This window comes from Lithobates pipiens, unplaced genomic scaffold (genome assembly GCF_037356315.1).
Source record: "Lithobates pipiens isolate NorthernLeopardFrog02 unplaced genomic scaffold, aLitPip1_a1.2 Scaffold_25, whole genome shotgun sequence".
In the NCBI taxonomy this organism is placed as follows: domain Eukaryota; kingdom Metazoa; phylum Chordata; class Amphibia; order Anura; family Ranidae; genus Lithobates; species Lithobates pipiens.
In genome coordinates this window covers 224544513-224562028 of record NW_027507787.1, presented here as the reverse complement: position 1 = coordinate 224562028, position 17516 = coordinate 224544513, and the positions used below count along the sequence as shown (strand labels likewise).

The 17516-nt window shown below is 40.0% G+C and overlaps 1 protein-coding gene across 1 annotated transcript in view; it reads right to left on the bottom strand.

The window, feature by feature from the left end:
• LOC143930922 (alpha-2-macroglobulin-like) overlaps positions 1-17516 on the bottom strand; it is a 173915-nt gene that overhangs the window by 99627 nt on the left and 56772 nt on the right. The window contains exons 11-16 of the mRNA XM_077455614.1: positions 15315-15473; positions 9216-9446; positions 5878-5944; positions 3549-3694; positions 841-990; positions 546-731 (exon numbers count right to left, since the gene is read on the bottom strand). Of these exons, the coding sequence (XP_077311740.1) occupies positions 546-731; positions 841-990; positions 3549-3694; positions 5878-5944; positions 9216-9446; positions 15315-15473 (939 nt within the window). The remainder of the gene's footprint in view (positions 1-545; positions 732-840; positions 991-3548; positions 3695-5877; positions 5945-9215; positions 9447-15314; positions 15474-17516) is intronic.

The following is a 17516-nucleotide window of genomic DNA, read 5'->3' as shown; positions in this document are numbered from 1 at the left end:
GTCACACACTAATTGGCTCCCGCTGTGTCTAATCACAATGGGAGCTCATCACCGGTGGCGCGCGCACGCTTGAGACCAGGAAGTGCGAACAGGTAAATTTTCTGCACACAGCCGGGCCACCCTGACACAGTATATGGGCGGTCCAGAAGTCATTAAATTATTATGTTTATTAATTATTATTATAGTTATTATTATTATTATTATTATTATTTATTAATAATAAATAATAATAAAAAATATAATAATAATTATAAACTATTAAATTGTAGGTATTGGAATTTCCATTCAAATTTGTCTGTTAAAGAACGTCACATTTTTTCAAATTTCTGAATTATCGAAATAACGAATACCGCATCTATATGAATGGAACATAATGAATTAAAATTTTTCTGACTTTCAGAATTTTTTCGTAATAACGAACATCGATCATAGCGAATGATCCGAAAAACAAAAAGTAAATAAAAGTAAACGAATAAAATAACACATTTTTCGGCAATGCACATATCTAATAATGTAATATTCCTTAAACAATTTATAGTTATTACCTCAAATAAGCTGTACACATCCACATCCTGATCACCCAATTGTGGACCCCAGCGGGGTCTAACTGGTTGAGGGAAGGGTCCCATTTCTGGATAAAAATTAAAGGGATGATACGGACAAGAGCCTTCATATTCTTTGATGCGATAGTCATATCTTCCATCATCCCGGAATGGAAATAGATTGTAAACCTTAAAAAAATAAGTATTTAATGAATAAATGAAAAAAATAAATAAAAATTGCAGTAAAGTCTAGCAAAAAGAAGATGACAGTTATCGAATTTGAAGATGTAACACTCACTTTGTCTGCAGTCAACTCCTTGTCTGGTTTCATTAACACCACACTCTGATCCACCACTCTGAGACCACAGAGAGAGCCAGGAGCAGCCTGAACTTGGAGAGACACATCTGATCCTGGGAGGACCTCATCTGGTGAGAAGCCAACTGATACCTGGCAAGGAGATACAAGGGTAGCGAGGGTAGAGAGTATTAAAGTGATTTTGTAGGCTGAATGTTTTTTACCTTCATGCATTCTATGTGTAGCCCGTGCAGGTTTAGCGACACAACCACTGTTTACCACGCAGCGCCATGAGCGCCACAGGCCACCATCTCCCTGGTATGCCCCCCCCAGTGCATTACTTTGCCCAGGAGACCCTGCTACTATTAAGGTGGCATTGCCTGTAGGCAAGGTTTATACTCCAGCTTAATCAATGAAAGAGTGCAAAATGCTAAAGTGATGTGCACCAAAGTGTGGTCACCAATAACAACCCAGGAATTTCGACTGATCTGAGCCTGTTAGTAATGCACAACATTAGGTCACTGACACATAAAGTAAATAACATTGACCAGTGGCAGCTGGTGCTCAAACTTTTTGGGGGCGCAAACAAACTGAAAAAGTCTGAAAAAAACCATTCAATTGCACCCTCACTGCGCCCATCAATTGCACCCTCACTGGGCCCATCAAACGCAGCCACCGTACCTATCAAACACAGCCACTGTTTCATCCAACGCAGCCACTGTGCCCATCAATTGCCCCCACTGTACCATCAAACACGGCGACTGTGCCAAATGCAGCCACTGTGCCCATCAATTGCTGCCACTGTGCCATCAAACGCAGCCACTGTGCCATATCAAATGCTCCCACTATGCCATCAAATGCTGCCACTGTGCCCATCATATGCAGCCACTGTGCCCATCTTATGCAGCCACTGTGCCCCATCTTATGCAGCCACTGTGCCCCATCTAATGCAACCTCACTGTGCCCCATCAAATGCAGCCTCACTCTGCCCCATCAAATGCAGCCTCACTCTGCCCCATCAAATGCAGCCTCACTGTGCCCCATCACATGCAGCCTCATTGTGCCCCATCAAATGCAGCCTCACTGTGCCCCATCAAATGCAGCCTCACTCTGCCCCATCAAATGCAGCCTCACTCTGCCCCATCAAATGCAGCCTCACTCTGCCCCATCAAATGCAGTCTCACTCTGTCCCATCATATGCAGCCTCATTGTGCCCCATCAATTGCAGCCTCACTGTGTCGTATCTAATGCAGCCTCACTGTGTCCCATCAAAATGCAGCCTCACTGTGCCCCATCAAATGCAGCCTCACCCTGCCCCATCAAATGCAGCCTCACTGTGGCCCATCATATGCAGCCTCACTGTGGCCCATCATATGCAGCCTCACTGTGCCCCATCAAATGCAGCCTCACTGTGCCCCATCAAATGCAGCCTCACTCTGCCCCATCAAATGCAGCCTCACTCTGCCCCATCAAATGCAGCCTCACTCTGCCCCATCAAATGCAGTCTCACTCTGCCCCATCAAATGCAGCCTCACTGTGGCCCATCATATGCAGCCTCACTGTGGCCCATCATATGCAGCCTCACTGTGCCCCATCAAATGCAGCCTCACTGTGCCCCATCAAATGCAGCCTCACTCTGCCCCATCAAATGCAGCCTCACTCTGCCCCATCAAATGCAGCCTCACTCTGCCCCATCAAATGCAGCCTCACTCTGCCCCATCAAATGCAGTCTCACTCTGCCCCATCATATGCAGCCTCATTGTGCCCCATCAATTGCAGGCTCACTGTGTCGTATCTAATGCAGCCTCACTGTGTCCCATAAAAATGCAGCCTCATTGTGCCCCATCAAATGCAGCCTCACTGTGCCCCATCAAATGCAGCCTCACTCTGCCCCATCAAATGCAGCCTCACTCTGCCCCATCAAATGCAGCCTCACTCTGCCCCATCAAATGCAGCCTCACTCTGCCCCATCAAATGCAGTCTCACTCTGCCCCATCATATGCAGCCTCATTGTGCCCCACCAATTGCAGGCTCACTGTGTCGTATCTAATGCAGCCTCACTGTGTCCCATAAAAATGCAGCCTCATTGTGCCCCATCAAATGCAGCCTCACTGTGCCCCATCAAATGCAGCCTCACTCTGCCCCATCAAATGCAGCCTCACTGTGGCCCATCATATGCAGCCTCACTGTGCCCCATCAATTGCAGCCTCACTGTGTCGTATCTAATGCAGCCTCACTGTGTCCCATCAAAATGCAGCCTTACTGTGCCCCATATAATGCAGCCTCACTGTGCCCCATATAATGCAGCCCTGGGCCTCACTTAATTACCTTACAGGCAGCTCCGCTCGGGCCGTGCGTTCCACAGTGCTGTCAAAGTCACTTCGGGTTTCCCTCTGGAAATAACCTCTTAACTTGAACAACAGAACTCCCACCCATAGTATTACTACGGGCGGAAACTGTGCAGCGCTTTGGATTGCGCTGCAAAGCAGGTCAAAAGCCTGAAAATGAAGCACCTTGTCTGCAATCTCATGATTGTATTGACATGGCGCTTCCCATAATGCACTGTGTCCAGCGACCGAACACAGTGCATTTCTATTTTTTTTTTAAAGGGTTCTAAAATCTATTTAAAACATAAAAATTTTGGCTGTAGTTAGGCTTTGTTTTAAGTCTTGCTATGAATACAGAGTATGCTAAATGCTTAGACTACTCACTTTATTCTGAAGGCATTGCTGTATTCTATATTTTGCTGAATCAGCCAAAATATCTCCATCTGGTAATATAGTATACACAAGTGCCCGGAAAGTTGAAGATGTCCCTGCACTTAAAGGAAGCTTCAGTGTGGCCTTGCCATGAAGATCTACAGGAGAAGAAGAGCACACAGAGAGGAATACTGATCAAACAAGGTTTATCATTTGCACATTTGTCATTTGGTAAAGCATATATAATTTTTTAATTAAGGGGAAAATTATTAGGGAGTCTTATACTCACTTGTCCTTGACCCAGCTAGATATTGGTTGTGTAAATTTCTGTGACTTGGAAGAGGTTGACAAGATGCTGTATGGCCTCAGTGAAGACAATATCACACTGGATCAGGCACAACAATGTATAAAACTTGGAGAGGGGCTGAGGATGGGGCAAACTATGAAATACAGTGACTTGAAAAAGTATTCATACCCCTTGAAATTCTCCACATTTTGTCATGTTACAACCAAAAATATAAATGTAATAGACCAATACAAAGTGGCACATAAGAAGTGGAAGGAAAATGATAAATGGTTTTCAATATTTTTTTTAAATAAATATGTGAAAAGTGTGGGGGCGGCATTTGTATGGCACCCCCCGGAGTCAATACTTTGTAGAACCGCCTTTCACTGCAATTACAGCTGCAAGTCTTTTTGGGGATGTCTCTACCAGCTCTGCACATCTAGAGAGGGACATTTTTACCCATTCTTCTTTGCAAAATATTTCCAGCTCGGTCAGATTGGATGGAGAGCGTCTGTGAACAGCAATTTTCAAGTCTTGCCACAGATTCTCAATTAGATTTAGGTCTGGACTTTGACTGGGCCATCCTAACACATGAATAGGCTTTGATATAAGCCATTCCATTGTAGCTCTGGCTGTATGTTTAGGTTCGTTGTCCTGTCCTGCTGTGAACCTCCGCCCCAGTCTCAAGTCTTTTCTGGACTCTTAGCCCCTGTACACACGGTCAGACATTCTACCAACCAAATCCGTCGGATTTTGTCCGTCGGATTTTGCCTGTCGGATCTTGTCCGAAACTGTTGCATACACACGGTCGGACTAAGTTGTCGAAAAATCTGATCATTCAGAACGTGATGACGTAATTTCGTTACGATGGGACTAGTAGCCAATAGCTTTGATGTAGGAATTTGATCTGAGCATGTGTGGCACTTGGTCCGATCAAAATTCTCTACACATGATCGGAGTATGTCCGATCGAACCAGTTGGTCAGAAAATATTTCCAACATGTTGGAAAATTGGGTCCGACGGATATTCCGACGGAATCAGTCCGATGCATACCACACACAGTCGGATTATCCGACAACACGGTCCGATAGGACCCATAGGATAGGACACGGTCCAATAGGACACATTCTGACGGATTCTCTGACCGTGTGTACAAGGGCTAACAGGTTTTCTTCTAATATTGCCCTGTATTTGGCTCCATCCATCTTCCCATCGACTCTGACCAGCTTCCCTGTCCCTGCTAAAGAAAAGCATCCCCACAGCAAGATGACCACCATGTTTCACAGTGGGGATGGTGTGTTCAGGGTGACGTGCAGTGTTAGTTTTCTGGTTCCACTAGATTTAGGAATATTATAACAAAAGGGACTGAATACAAATGCATGTCACACTTTTCACATATTTGTTTGTAAAAACTGTACAGCACTGTAAGTGTACTGACACTAAAGATCCTTGAATCAGAATGTAATGGCGCATACACAGGATCATAATTCTCATTGGAAAAAGCTCTGATGGTTTTTCCGTCAAAATTCTGATGGAATTTCGCTCAAACTGTCTTTCCTACACACGGTCACACCAAATTCTGAAGGTCAATAACACCGCGACATACAACACGTTCGACAGCACTATAAAAGGGAAGTTTAATGCTTCCGGGCATGCGTCGAATTGTTTCTGAGCATGCTTCGGAATTTTGCATGTTGGAATTGCATACACGCGATTGAAAAATCTGATAGAAAGGTTTTCCGTCTGAAAAATTAAGAACAGGCTCTCAATCTAAAGACCGTCGGAAATGTAGACATAAAAAGACAGATGGACATACACACAGTCAGAAAATCCAATGAAAAGCTCCCATCAGACTGTTTTCATTGAAAATCCAGCCATGTGTATGCGGCATAAGGTCCACTTCTTAACTAGTGGTTCACCTGTAAAAAAAGTTATGAATATACTTACCTTACAACACAGGTGCTGCTTTCCAAAGGTGTAAAACAGTTATTTTTCATGAGGGCAGGACACTTTTTAATAAGCTTAATATAAGATACAAGCATGAACTTATCTTACCTTCATTTTTATTTTCGGTGCCTATTTCTAAAGATCCATAATCTTGTACCGACCCTTTAAACGTCACCTTTTAAAATAATAGGGAAAAAAAAAATAGGTTGTTGTGTAATTGAAGCAGTATTAAACCCAAAACCAAAAATGTAATATATTGCAGTTTACCAATCATTAAATGTGATGCCCATTGCAACTAGAAGAAAATCAGGCTAAAGCCTCGTACACATGATTGGATTTTCCGCAGACTTTTGTCCAAAGGGCATTGGCCCCAAACTTGTATTGCATACAGACAGCACACAATTGTCGGCCAACAAACACGATCGTAGTGACGTACTACGAGCTGATAAAGAGAAAGTTCAATTGTCAGACACCACATTTTGGGCTCCTTCTGCTAATTTCATGTTAGTAGAGATTTAGTGAGTGTTGATTCGCGCTTTTCATTTTGCGCTTTTCAGTTAGTTTCTGAACAGCCGTTCATCAACCAGACATGCTACGGAATCAGAGGAGATAACGTGTTATTTATTATTGGCCTTGGAGCTATTGTTTTGACCCAAGTCCAGTCCAGGAACAGGAGGAGGAGGATTTCTTGTACCAATAATTGATTGCGTTATTAATCTTGACCAATTATATCATATGCCTTTGCTGCGGGAGCTCCAGGAGAATAATCCAGATGATTTTCGGAATTTATCTGGATGACGGACACCTGCTTTCACCAACTCTTGGCATTGTTAACCCCCTATATTAAGAAGCTGGACACATGCATGAGGCTTTTATTTTATTTTTTGATTGAGTAATGATTTGATTTTGTATATTTTTTATATTTTTGGATGCATAGAATGCACTTTTTGGTTAAGTTCTATTGGCAGATAGCATGTCTAATTGTATTTGTTATCTTTTTTTAATGCACAATAAAAAAATTGTGGAGAATAATACTTGGCTATGTGTTTTACTGCAGTTACATTATAAAAAAATACAATGTAAAATTAACAAGGGACACCAACATAGTTGTATTTTTGATCTTAAAAACTACGGGATAATGGTGTTGTGGTAACTTGCCCAAAAAAAAACAAGCATAATAATATTATTCTAGATATCAGTAGAAAATAAAAGCCTTTGTAAAATAGGTTTGGCAAAACTCCATCAGTATCACCAGCAAAGCAGCTTCATTATTATCCCATTAAAGAAGAAGAGAATTGTGCGCTGCATTTTGAGATCTCATAATTTGCAGCATCACGAATGTTAATGCTCCATTACGAACACTAGTTTGACCAACCGCTTCTGGTGCATCCTCTGGTGCATCCTTACTTCCCAGCATGTTTGTACTTTGGGTACACACACGCTGAAAATCCAACAACAGACATTCGTCAGTGGAAAATGTATAAACCTGCCATCCAACAAGTTGGCCAACAATAGTCTGATGGAGCATACACATGGTGGGATTTTCCGCCAACAGCCTGTCATCACACCTTTCCCGTTGGAAAATCCGATCGTGTGTATGAGGCTTTAGGAAGGGATTGGAATATTTTTTACAACAGTGTTTCTCAATCCTGTCCTCAGTTCCCATCCAACAGTGTATTTTTTTGCTGGGTAATCTCATATTCTGGTAGCACAGGTAAAACAATTATTATCTCAGCATGGAGCATCGGTTTGGCACACCCATTTTCAATGTCTTCTCATGTCCTGGTTAATGAGAATCCATATTCAAAACCTTCTAAAAAACAGTCTGTTATACTCACTTTGGCCTTTCAGGTATAAACCAGCTGATTGCCCATACTTACTTTTGCTGCTCACAATGAATTAAAGTGGTAGCAAGCCGCATTAAAAAAAATAGTCTCCCAGTAGGCTCATGTCATAAATGTGCTGGCATGCACCGCATACTAGCACATTATGACAGACTCTAGTGGTGTGAAACTATCTTCACCTGGTCTTCTTTCTGGGTTCGTGGGCTCCAGCCATTTAATTGGCCCAGCTGCAATGACATCACTCCCGCACATGCGTGAGAGTCATGGCCGTGGCAAAGCTCTCGTAATTGGTGGCATGCCGTCCCCAGCTGGTACACATGCAAATATTTCCTAAACGGTGCTTGCTGAGATATTTACTGTGCCTACAGGTAAGTCTTAGTATAGGCTTACCTGTAAGCACAAAACAGAAAAGGGAGTTTACTACCACTTTAACCACTTACGGACAGCCCGCCGCAGCTTTACAGCGGCTGTTTGTTATTATGACAGCAGCTAGCTGCCATAACCCCCGAAATTCCCTTCTTCAGCGGGTGGTCCGCTACAAGAAAAAAAGTGCTCTCAGCAGCAGATTCACCGCGAGATCACTTTTATTGGTGGCAGGAGAGGGGCTCCCCCTTCCACCGCGATCCGGTGCCCTCCGCCACTTACCGGAGCCGTCGGCAGCGGCGGAGGTGATCGCGTCTTGTCTCCTGCTTGGTATGGAGACAAGTGAGGGGAAGATGGCCCACCCCTCTCAATACAATTGCTGGGCAGAAGCGACGTCAAAATGTCACTTTTGCCAACAGCTCTAAAAGGGCACATTTTATTAATGATTTTTTTTTAAATTACAATTTTTTTTTTTTTCTATTGCATTTTAGTCTCATCCAATATCAGCGCCTGACCTCACAAATGCGCTTGTGGGAGAATGGTCAAACATTCCCATAGACACACTCCTAAACCTTGTGGACAGCCTTCCCAGAAGAGTTGAAGCTGTTATAGCTGCAAAGGGTGGGCCAACTCAATATTGAACCCTATGGACTAAGACTGGAAAGCCATTAAATTTCATGTGCGTGTAAAGGCAGATGTCCCAATACTTTTGGTAATATGTATCTGTGTATATCACTGACTGTATTGGCATCAATATGTAAAACCTGGTGCGCGTGCAGTTTACGTCTGTATTCATATACAGATCAGCCTCTTGTTGCTGCCTGTCACCTGGTGACTTTCTATAAAGTTGGGGAGAGAAGAATAAAATAAATTCTTCCTCTCACCTGCAGCAAGTTGCATTGTGATTTTCTTTTTTTTGTGGGGTATTATCAAAGGCAATGGTGGGCATACAGGAAAGAGAAATTTCAGGGTGAGCTTCACCAGTGTTGTGATATTCACTTCAACAATGGCAGTAACAAAGAGCCTACGGAGCTGCAAGGGTGGTCATTCTCTATCTGCTATGCGTCCATAGAAAGAAGAAGGGGTGGACTAAAAAAACAAACAAAAAAAACAAAAACACCACGTGTACAGATCTTTTAGCATGTAAAATGCTTCCTACATATACAATTCATTTACGTTTAGCTGTTTACAATAACTGGGACCATTTTCATTATTGTCAAAATGCAAAAAGATTCTCACCAAATAATGAAGGTCAAAGTGGTCAATGTCATTCTTCAGCTCTGTGTGTTTAATAATATATTCCACCTGCACCTCCTGCTGCCCATCACATGGGAGGACTTTGTCCAGGGAATGGAGTTTCAGGAAACTCTTATTGCGGGAGTAGAAGGGTTTAAGATCCAGATGTGCTTCACCATAATCAGGGACTACGTTGCCATGAGTATATGGTTGATCCTTCAGGTTTGTTCTTGCCTTTGATAAGAAGACAAATATAACAAAAAATAAATTTTGGGTCAAAGAGCTTCTCACGTTTTAGATAAAATTACATTAGACTGAATTATGTCATTATGATGACATTTAAATATAAATAATAAATGATAATATTAAATGTATATATATATATATATATATATATATATATATATATATATATATATATATATATATATATATATATATATATATATATATATATATATATATATATATATATATTTAATAATGTTTTATCACTGCATAGAAAAAGACAGAGAAGGTTGATTACTGTGGAGTAAGGACCTTTTTTTTTTTACCACTACTATTCCTATATTGGCTTTTGAAATTTACAAATGCAGCAATTTAGATATTGGATGACATGTTTTGCACTAGAAAAAACTTTTTGAAAGATAAAAAGTGCATTTTATATACAACTATATAGATCAGACCAAAATGAGGGACAAATGAGGAAGAAAGAGTGACAGAGGGACATTGCTCCAAATCAGGGACAGTCCCTCGAAATCAGGGACAGTTGGGAGCTATGGGCTATTGTTTGAATCCCTCCCTATACATGTGCAATGGAAATTTGAAAAGGAACCTAAAGCAGGTTGATTCAACCTAAAGGGAGGCCAAATGCAAATCAGGAGGTCAACTGTGGGTCAAAGGCACCTGTCAATGTGTTCTAAAAAATTTCTCCGAAAAATATCAAACTGATATCAAACGCCAATGGAAGCCATATATACCTATTGGCACGTCCCAAAGCAACAGGCTCTTAGACCATTTTTATAGTAACCAATTGTGTGTTGTATCATTCCATATAACAGTGTCCAAGTAATGGAAACTCAATGAGATATACTCATCAGAAATTGAGAAACACAAAAAGAGCTTATTTTATTTTTTTATTATTATTATTATTTATTTATTTATTTTTAAACAAAAGCATTCTATTAGATTTAATATAGGAAATGTAAACATTCTGTGCTGCCCACTCTTTTTCCTATTTAAGGTTTCAGAAAACAGAGACAGAAATATAAATGTAGGACAAGTAATCTCCAAGGCTGCATTCACATGTCAGCGTTTTGAATTGTGGGCAGATTTGCCAAGTTTCTGCTCGCGATTTTGAAAGCACCAATGTATGAATGACAAATCGCGGGACTCACATTTGAGATTCCATTCATTTGAATGACACCTAAAATCGCAGTGCGGGTCTGCCGCAATTGTCGCGCCATATGGTGTGACCAAATCGCCAGATTTTTTAATATGTTCAGGTGTTTTATATAGCCTTGCAGGCGTTAAATGTGATTTTTGTATGTGTGCGCTGTAATCTTTTGTTCTATTCATATGGTCTTATGGATGCACCATCAATGCATTTTTTAGGGTGTGCCCCCCCAAGTCTTTGCTTGTCATGCCATAAATCACGCTGCAATCGCGGCAACCCCCAATGCAGGAAGCATGTCACCAAAAAGTAGCTCCTGAACTTTTTTTTGGGGAGACATGCCTCCTGTGGTGTGGGTTGTCGCGATTGCGGAACAAATTATTGTGCGACAATCACGGCAGACCCATACCACGTTTTTTGGTGTCATTCAAATAAATGGCATCTCAAATGCTAGTCCCGCAGTTGGTCATTTACTCATCGCCACTTTCAAATCGTGGGAAGAATTGCATCAAATCTGCCTGCGATTCAAAACGCTGAAGTGTGAATGCAGCCTAATGCCCCTTTCAGACATGCGGACAGTATGTCCGTATTTCATCCATCCGTTTGCGGATGAAATACGGACATACATGCATTCTTATAGGATAGCGGGTGTCTGCGGATAAACATCCGCAGACACCCGATATCGTCCGCCTCCACTACTGTCCGATTCTGCAGATGGAGGAAAATCCTATTTTTATATCCGTCTGCAGAGCGGATCGGATGAACACGGACAGACGGTCCGAGCTCATCCGATCCCCCATAGAGGAGAGTGGAGAGCTGACAGGGCAGTCCCTGCACAGTGTGCAGAGACGACCCTGTCTGCCGCCGGCTCAGCGGGGACAATAGAGCCATCCCCGCTGAGCGAGCAGATCATCACCGGGCGGATCATTACTGATCCGTCCCGTGTGAAAGGGGCCTAAGGAGGTCGTTGGAAGCACACATGTGAAAGTATTGATACTTAAGGGGCTATCACAACAGTGAACTCTAGTGTAATGTGTCTCCAGGCATGACTGTCTGCTGAAGCCTGTCTTCAGTCTCCAACTACTCATATAGCATGTTCACAGTCTATGACCATCTCCTGTACCACCTATGTGGTTTTTACCAATCTCATGTAGAATGTCTGCAGTCTTTGATTGTTTCCTGTTACATCTTTGTGACAGCTGTCTGTACCATTATATTGAGGAATCGCACATCCAGTTCTGGAGGTTTTACACACTATGTACAGGTTTTGATTTGCTTCCAACTAAATGGATGGAAGGGATACATTTGTTCCTTGATGGCCATTCCTAGTTGCCAAAGTTGACAGAACTCTGCTCCAGGGGTTGGTTGAGTGTCTGTCTTGGAAGCCTGGACATGGTATGTATATTGGTACCATAGTGACCATAGTCAATGGCAGCCAGACACTGTTTCTTTAAGGCATATTTGTTTAGAAAACTGTTCAGGTCAATGTCTTTATTTAGTTTCACAATAGTAAAATAAATTAGGCAAAATGTAGATCTGTTTATTCAAATTAAAAACCATTTCCTTGATCATGGAAGTATGTCCACCAAAATAGAAAATGTGACTCTAGTTACATGTCTTAGGTGCACTGAGGGTGAAGTGCGTTGGAAAAATGTCCAGCCTTTAGTATCGGCAAAGAGACAGACTAAACTATGCTCTAAGTCAGCAATATGCGATTAGCGGACTTGTAGTTTTGCGTCAGCTGGAGCAGCTAATTGCATACCCCTGCTCTAAGTTAAAAATGCAGGTTGACCTGGGGATCCTCTGCGTATCTAAATATTTTCTGATAGCAAAAATTGCCCTGTTTTCTAATTATCATGTTATAGAATTGAGGTCCCATTATGTGTAAATCTGGAAGTCAAATGATTGCTATGGGCATAGCCAAACCCCGATGGGTTCTTCTAAGAGATAGAGCCTAACTATGCAATCCAATCCCCATGCACACCCCTCAAGGTTGGGGATGATGTGAAGTACTCCAGTAAGCCTACTTTCATCCCACCTCCCACTTCTGTTTTTCCTTAAGAACCCATAATTCCAAACCAAGCTTAACCATCCCAGGGTTTTTCAAACACTGGGTCACTTCAGGCCTATTTAGCCTTCATAGCCTAGTCAAACCTGCCAGCTTTAAAACTTTCCAAAGGCTCAGAATTGATCAGAAGCTACCAAACATTGAAATATTTACATAGATACCTTCAAATCAAACTCTTTATACTTACAACTGTCTCATACCCCATTGGGGAAACCTATGTTCACTTCAAATGTACAGCGAGCACCCTCACTCTCCTTGCCTAATTTCTGAAATCTATTAAATGCTACTAAAATCATGCTTTTGCAACCCCTTACACATATTAACACATATGGAAATCATAACTGGGCTACAAACTGGCGGAGGAGGACCGGACACAGACATGGCTTACATGCAACAAAGGTTTGCTCACAAATGCACTAGAAGTGCAAATTGTAAAGTGCTTACTCAGTGGTACCTAATACCTAGGCAAGCTAGCTAGCTTGCTAGCTTAGTACCAAAGTTTCTTTCCACCTGTTTTGGTGGCTGCTTGGAGGCTGGCACACTCTTCCCTATACTGCATAGATTCAAATACACTGAATATTGAATACACTGTACAGATATTATTTGCTCACAAATCTATATGAAACCATATCATATCACATGCTTGGTAATGTAGATACTGTAAACGCCCCTTTAAATTCCTAAACCATCTGTTCAAAGCCACCAAACAAATGATCACAAAGGCATGGAAATCACAATTGCTTAAAACGTTGGAAGTCAAGCCAAGATTATCCCAAATTGTGAGGTATGAAAAATGGACCACCACGCTCACTAAAAATGGTATGGCCCTCTAAGAAAATGTTGGAACACTGGGCTCACTATTTCAGACCTTCGATAGGCACCTTCTAACACGCTGAGCCAATTTACCCATTCTCCTAGCCGACCAGTTGGAGGTAGAGCCATCTCCCCTTCAGCCAGTCTTCCTTACTCTGATCCCTCTTATCCATCTCTTTTCCTTTTTCTCTTTTTTTCTGACTTTTTACACATAGCAGTACTTTACACTTTATGATCTCCGAAGAAACATATCTCATAAAGACACAAAAGAATGTATTAGCTGCTTTTTTTGAACCATGATTCAGACTCCCATCAACACCCAAAATATATGGCACTTCATCCCTGTTAACAATATTCTGGATTTTTGGGAAAAGGAACCCAAATATAGGAGGAATGGGACATTTACAGTGCAATATTATAATTAACAAAAAACAGAAAAATATTTTTTTGAAAAAGTATAAAAAAAAATTATATTTATTATAACAACAATTCAATAAAACCAAGACAGCCTTATAATCATAGAAGGATGTTACATATAGCGTGAGGTCCATATAGTGGTTCAGTTAGGGTGCTTGTAATTGCTTATCCCGACATGTTTCGCTGTCGCTTCCTCAGGGGATATACAAGCTAGCAAATAAATAACAACAAATGACATGAAAATCAGATTACATACAAAATACATACCAAAATAAATTATATAAATATGTATATATGTGTGTATAGATATGGCTAAGGCTTTGGATAAAAGAGTGTGCTTACCCCCACTCCACAACCCTATCTCCTGCAGAAAAAAACATCCAGATATTATAAAAGGTGCACAGGCAACAAACCCAACAGCACCCAACAGGTTGTGGAGTGGGGGTAAGCACACTCTTTTATCCAAAGCCTTACCCTTATCTATACACACATATATACATATTTATATAATTTATTTTGGTATGTATTTTGTATGTAATCTGATTTTCATGTCATTTGTTGTTATTTATTTGCTAGCTTGTATATCCCCTGAGGAAGCGACAGCGAAATATGTCGGGATAAGCAATTACAAGCACCCTAACTGAACCACTATATGGACCTCACGCTATATGTAACATCCTTGTATGATCATAAGGCTGTCTTGGTTTTATTGAATTGTTGTTATAATAAATATAAAAAAAAATTTTATACTTTTTCAAAAAATATTTTTCTATTTTTGTTAATTATAATATTGCACTGCTAATGTCCCATTCCTCCTATATTTGGGTTCCTTTTCCCAAAAATCCAGAATAATGTATTAGCTGCAATTCCCATTTTATCTCTAATGTCATAATGCAATTAGAACTGCTTTGTAATGCAATTGCATTAGTACTCCAGCACCGCTGAATGTTATAAACGCTATCTTTTGCATATTCTACCCAATTTGCTATCAAAATAAAAATATTGAACGAGAAAAATGTCAAATTTGCTGAATCCTGGATTATTATTCCAGTGGGTGTTACTTGGGGATCAATGGTAATGCACCTAAAATACACATTGCACCGACAAAGAAACATGTTTACAACACAAAAAAATGCAAATAATGTGAAAGGAGCCTACAGCGTGATTTTTATTGAATAAAAGATGTAATGCAGTTTTTGCCATATCTTGTCCTTTTTTTTTTTTTTTTTTTTTTTTGCCATCTTTATCAAAGGTCTTTAAATATTTTAATGTGATTATAATGATATAGGGAAATTGAGCGAATTATGTCAAACTAAACTTTTTTGGACAACCTATTTAACTAGCCCCCTTAACAAAGAAATTTTGAAATACACATATAGCAATGTATCAAAACAAAACTGTTAGTACCGACCGAGAGAGTTATTGGTCCCATCCATTCACTTGTATTAACACTGAAAGAAGCTTGTCCATTGTCATCTGTTACCAAGGTTTCATTGATTGAATTGATGAAACTTCTTATGTAAACCTTAATGCCTGGTATCGGGTTATCACCAGCATCCACCACTTTAACCTGAAAGAAGACATAATAAGATATCACAAACAGAGTATTATGCCAGGAAATATGTTTTAGCAGTCCTCATAGAAACAGAAGAAGAAAGCTTTTTATTAGCTTGTTGATGATGTACATTTGCTCGACAGCATTTTGATGATGTGCCTAAAACAAAGACAAGCGCAGAGTGAATGGATTGCATGTAGTCTGATCCTACAGTGTCTCATTGTTACCCTTTGTAGGACTCGTCTCCATAGATTGCTATGTCTTTTTTTTTTATTATTATTATTATTTTCAGCATTTCAAAAAAAAATATTAAAAAAAATCCTGAAACATATACAATGCAAAAAAAAGAAAAGGAAAAAAAAGGAAAAAAAGAGAAGAAAAAAAAAAACGAAAGAAGGAAAATGAAGGGGGAGGTTGAGGACCTATATGTAAATACAGAACTGTCCTGAATGTACAGGAACTATAAGATTAATCAATATTATTTAATAAGTCATATTATGATTTGCCATCAGGGTCTGATATAATTTCATAATATAGTTTAGTTTCCTTAAATTCAAACCATTTTGCCCATGACTTAATATTTCCTGGTCAGCCCGTTATTTCTACAGGTTATTTCTTCCAGATTGCTCTGTCCTTAATTAGCCACCACATTCACTTTCCCAAGATTGTTTAAAGAAATATCATTGTCTTTGAATAATCAGATGTGAGGTCAATAAATGAGAGGTGTGGAAAAACCATAAAAAAGACTCAAACCAGGTACTAATGAGTGAAACATACACCTCTGACCACAATGTTAAACCCTTTCAATTTTCTGAGCGTGAACTTATGTTTCGTCAATCATTTTTCAACCAATCAGAATTTAAATTGTTCCAAAAATGTGAATTTGTTCGAAAACGAATAAACTAAATAAAATTAAATTAAACAAATTCCGTAAAGGAATCAACCTAACAAAGTAACATAACAAATCTATCCGAAATGAAACATTTTTTTCTGTTCTGCACGTCTAAGAGATACGTGAACAGTATTTGGCTCAATTAAGCAACACATTTGGCAAAATGCTAAGTATATTGTGCACCGACAATAGAATTGAATATACAGGTGATAACACACCGGTCATTCTCAGAAAGCATGGCATAATATTTCAAACTCCTGTATCATACAACCCAGAACAAAATTGATTTGCATAAAAATAATAAACTGTATTCCATGTGAGAGTGGAAGAAACATGCTGTTTGATGTAGATATGCCAACCACGTACTGGAAGAGGCAATTATGACCGCCATGTTATCTCCAAAATTGACTACTAGGAAAATCAACTGAGAAAATTCCATATGAACTGTGGAATGGAAATCTCCAAGATTTGAACCATCTAAAAAATTCTGAAAGCAAAGCCCATGTGCACGTCCCAAAAGAATAACATACAAAATGGGATGCTTGTGCAAAGGAAGGTGTAATTGTGGGGTATAGTGGATCTCAAAAGGGTACAGAATTCTACACCAAGACACAAACAAGGTAACCATCAGTAGAAGTATAATTGTCCATGAAACTTGTGTTCAAACTGAGGGAAATTCCACATCAGTGTCACATGAAGATAATTGAGAAAGAGATATATAAATAGAAATTAATGCAGACAATCCAAATGCTGTAAAAGAAGAAACGAGGCCACAAGAGGCTTCAATCAGTAAATCAGCTAGAAGCAATAAAGGCATCCCAGCCAAACGCCTGTCCTATGCTGTCATGTAGGTTTAAAACTAGAGGCAGATTCATGGGATGAGATACAGAGAATTACAACCAGCTCATAAGAAACAAAAGTGGATCAATACATTTGACAAAAACACTTACAAGAATCAGATTTTAAAAATTTAGATCTGAATTAAGACTAAAATAAGGGGTAGTTTTTGAGTAGGAGTGTTGGAACACAGAATTGTATTTTATGCAACAACTACCGTACATCAGTATTTACATAGTAGGTAGGTGAGGTCGAAAAAAGACACAAGTCCGTAAAGTCCAACCTATGTGTGTGATTATATTCTTCAACCAGTAGATGGCAGAGTTTAT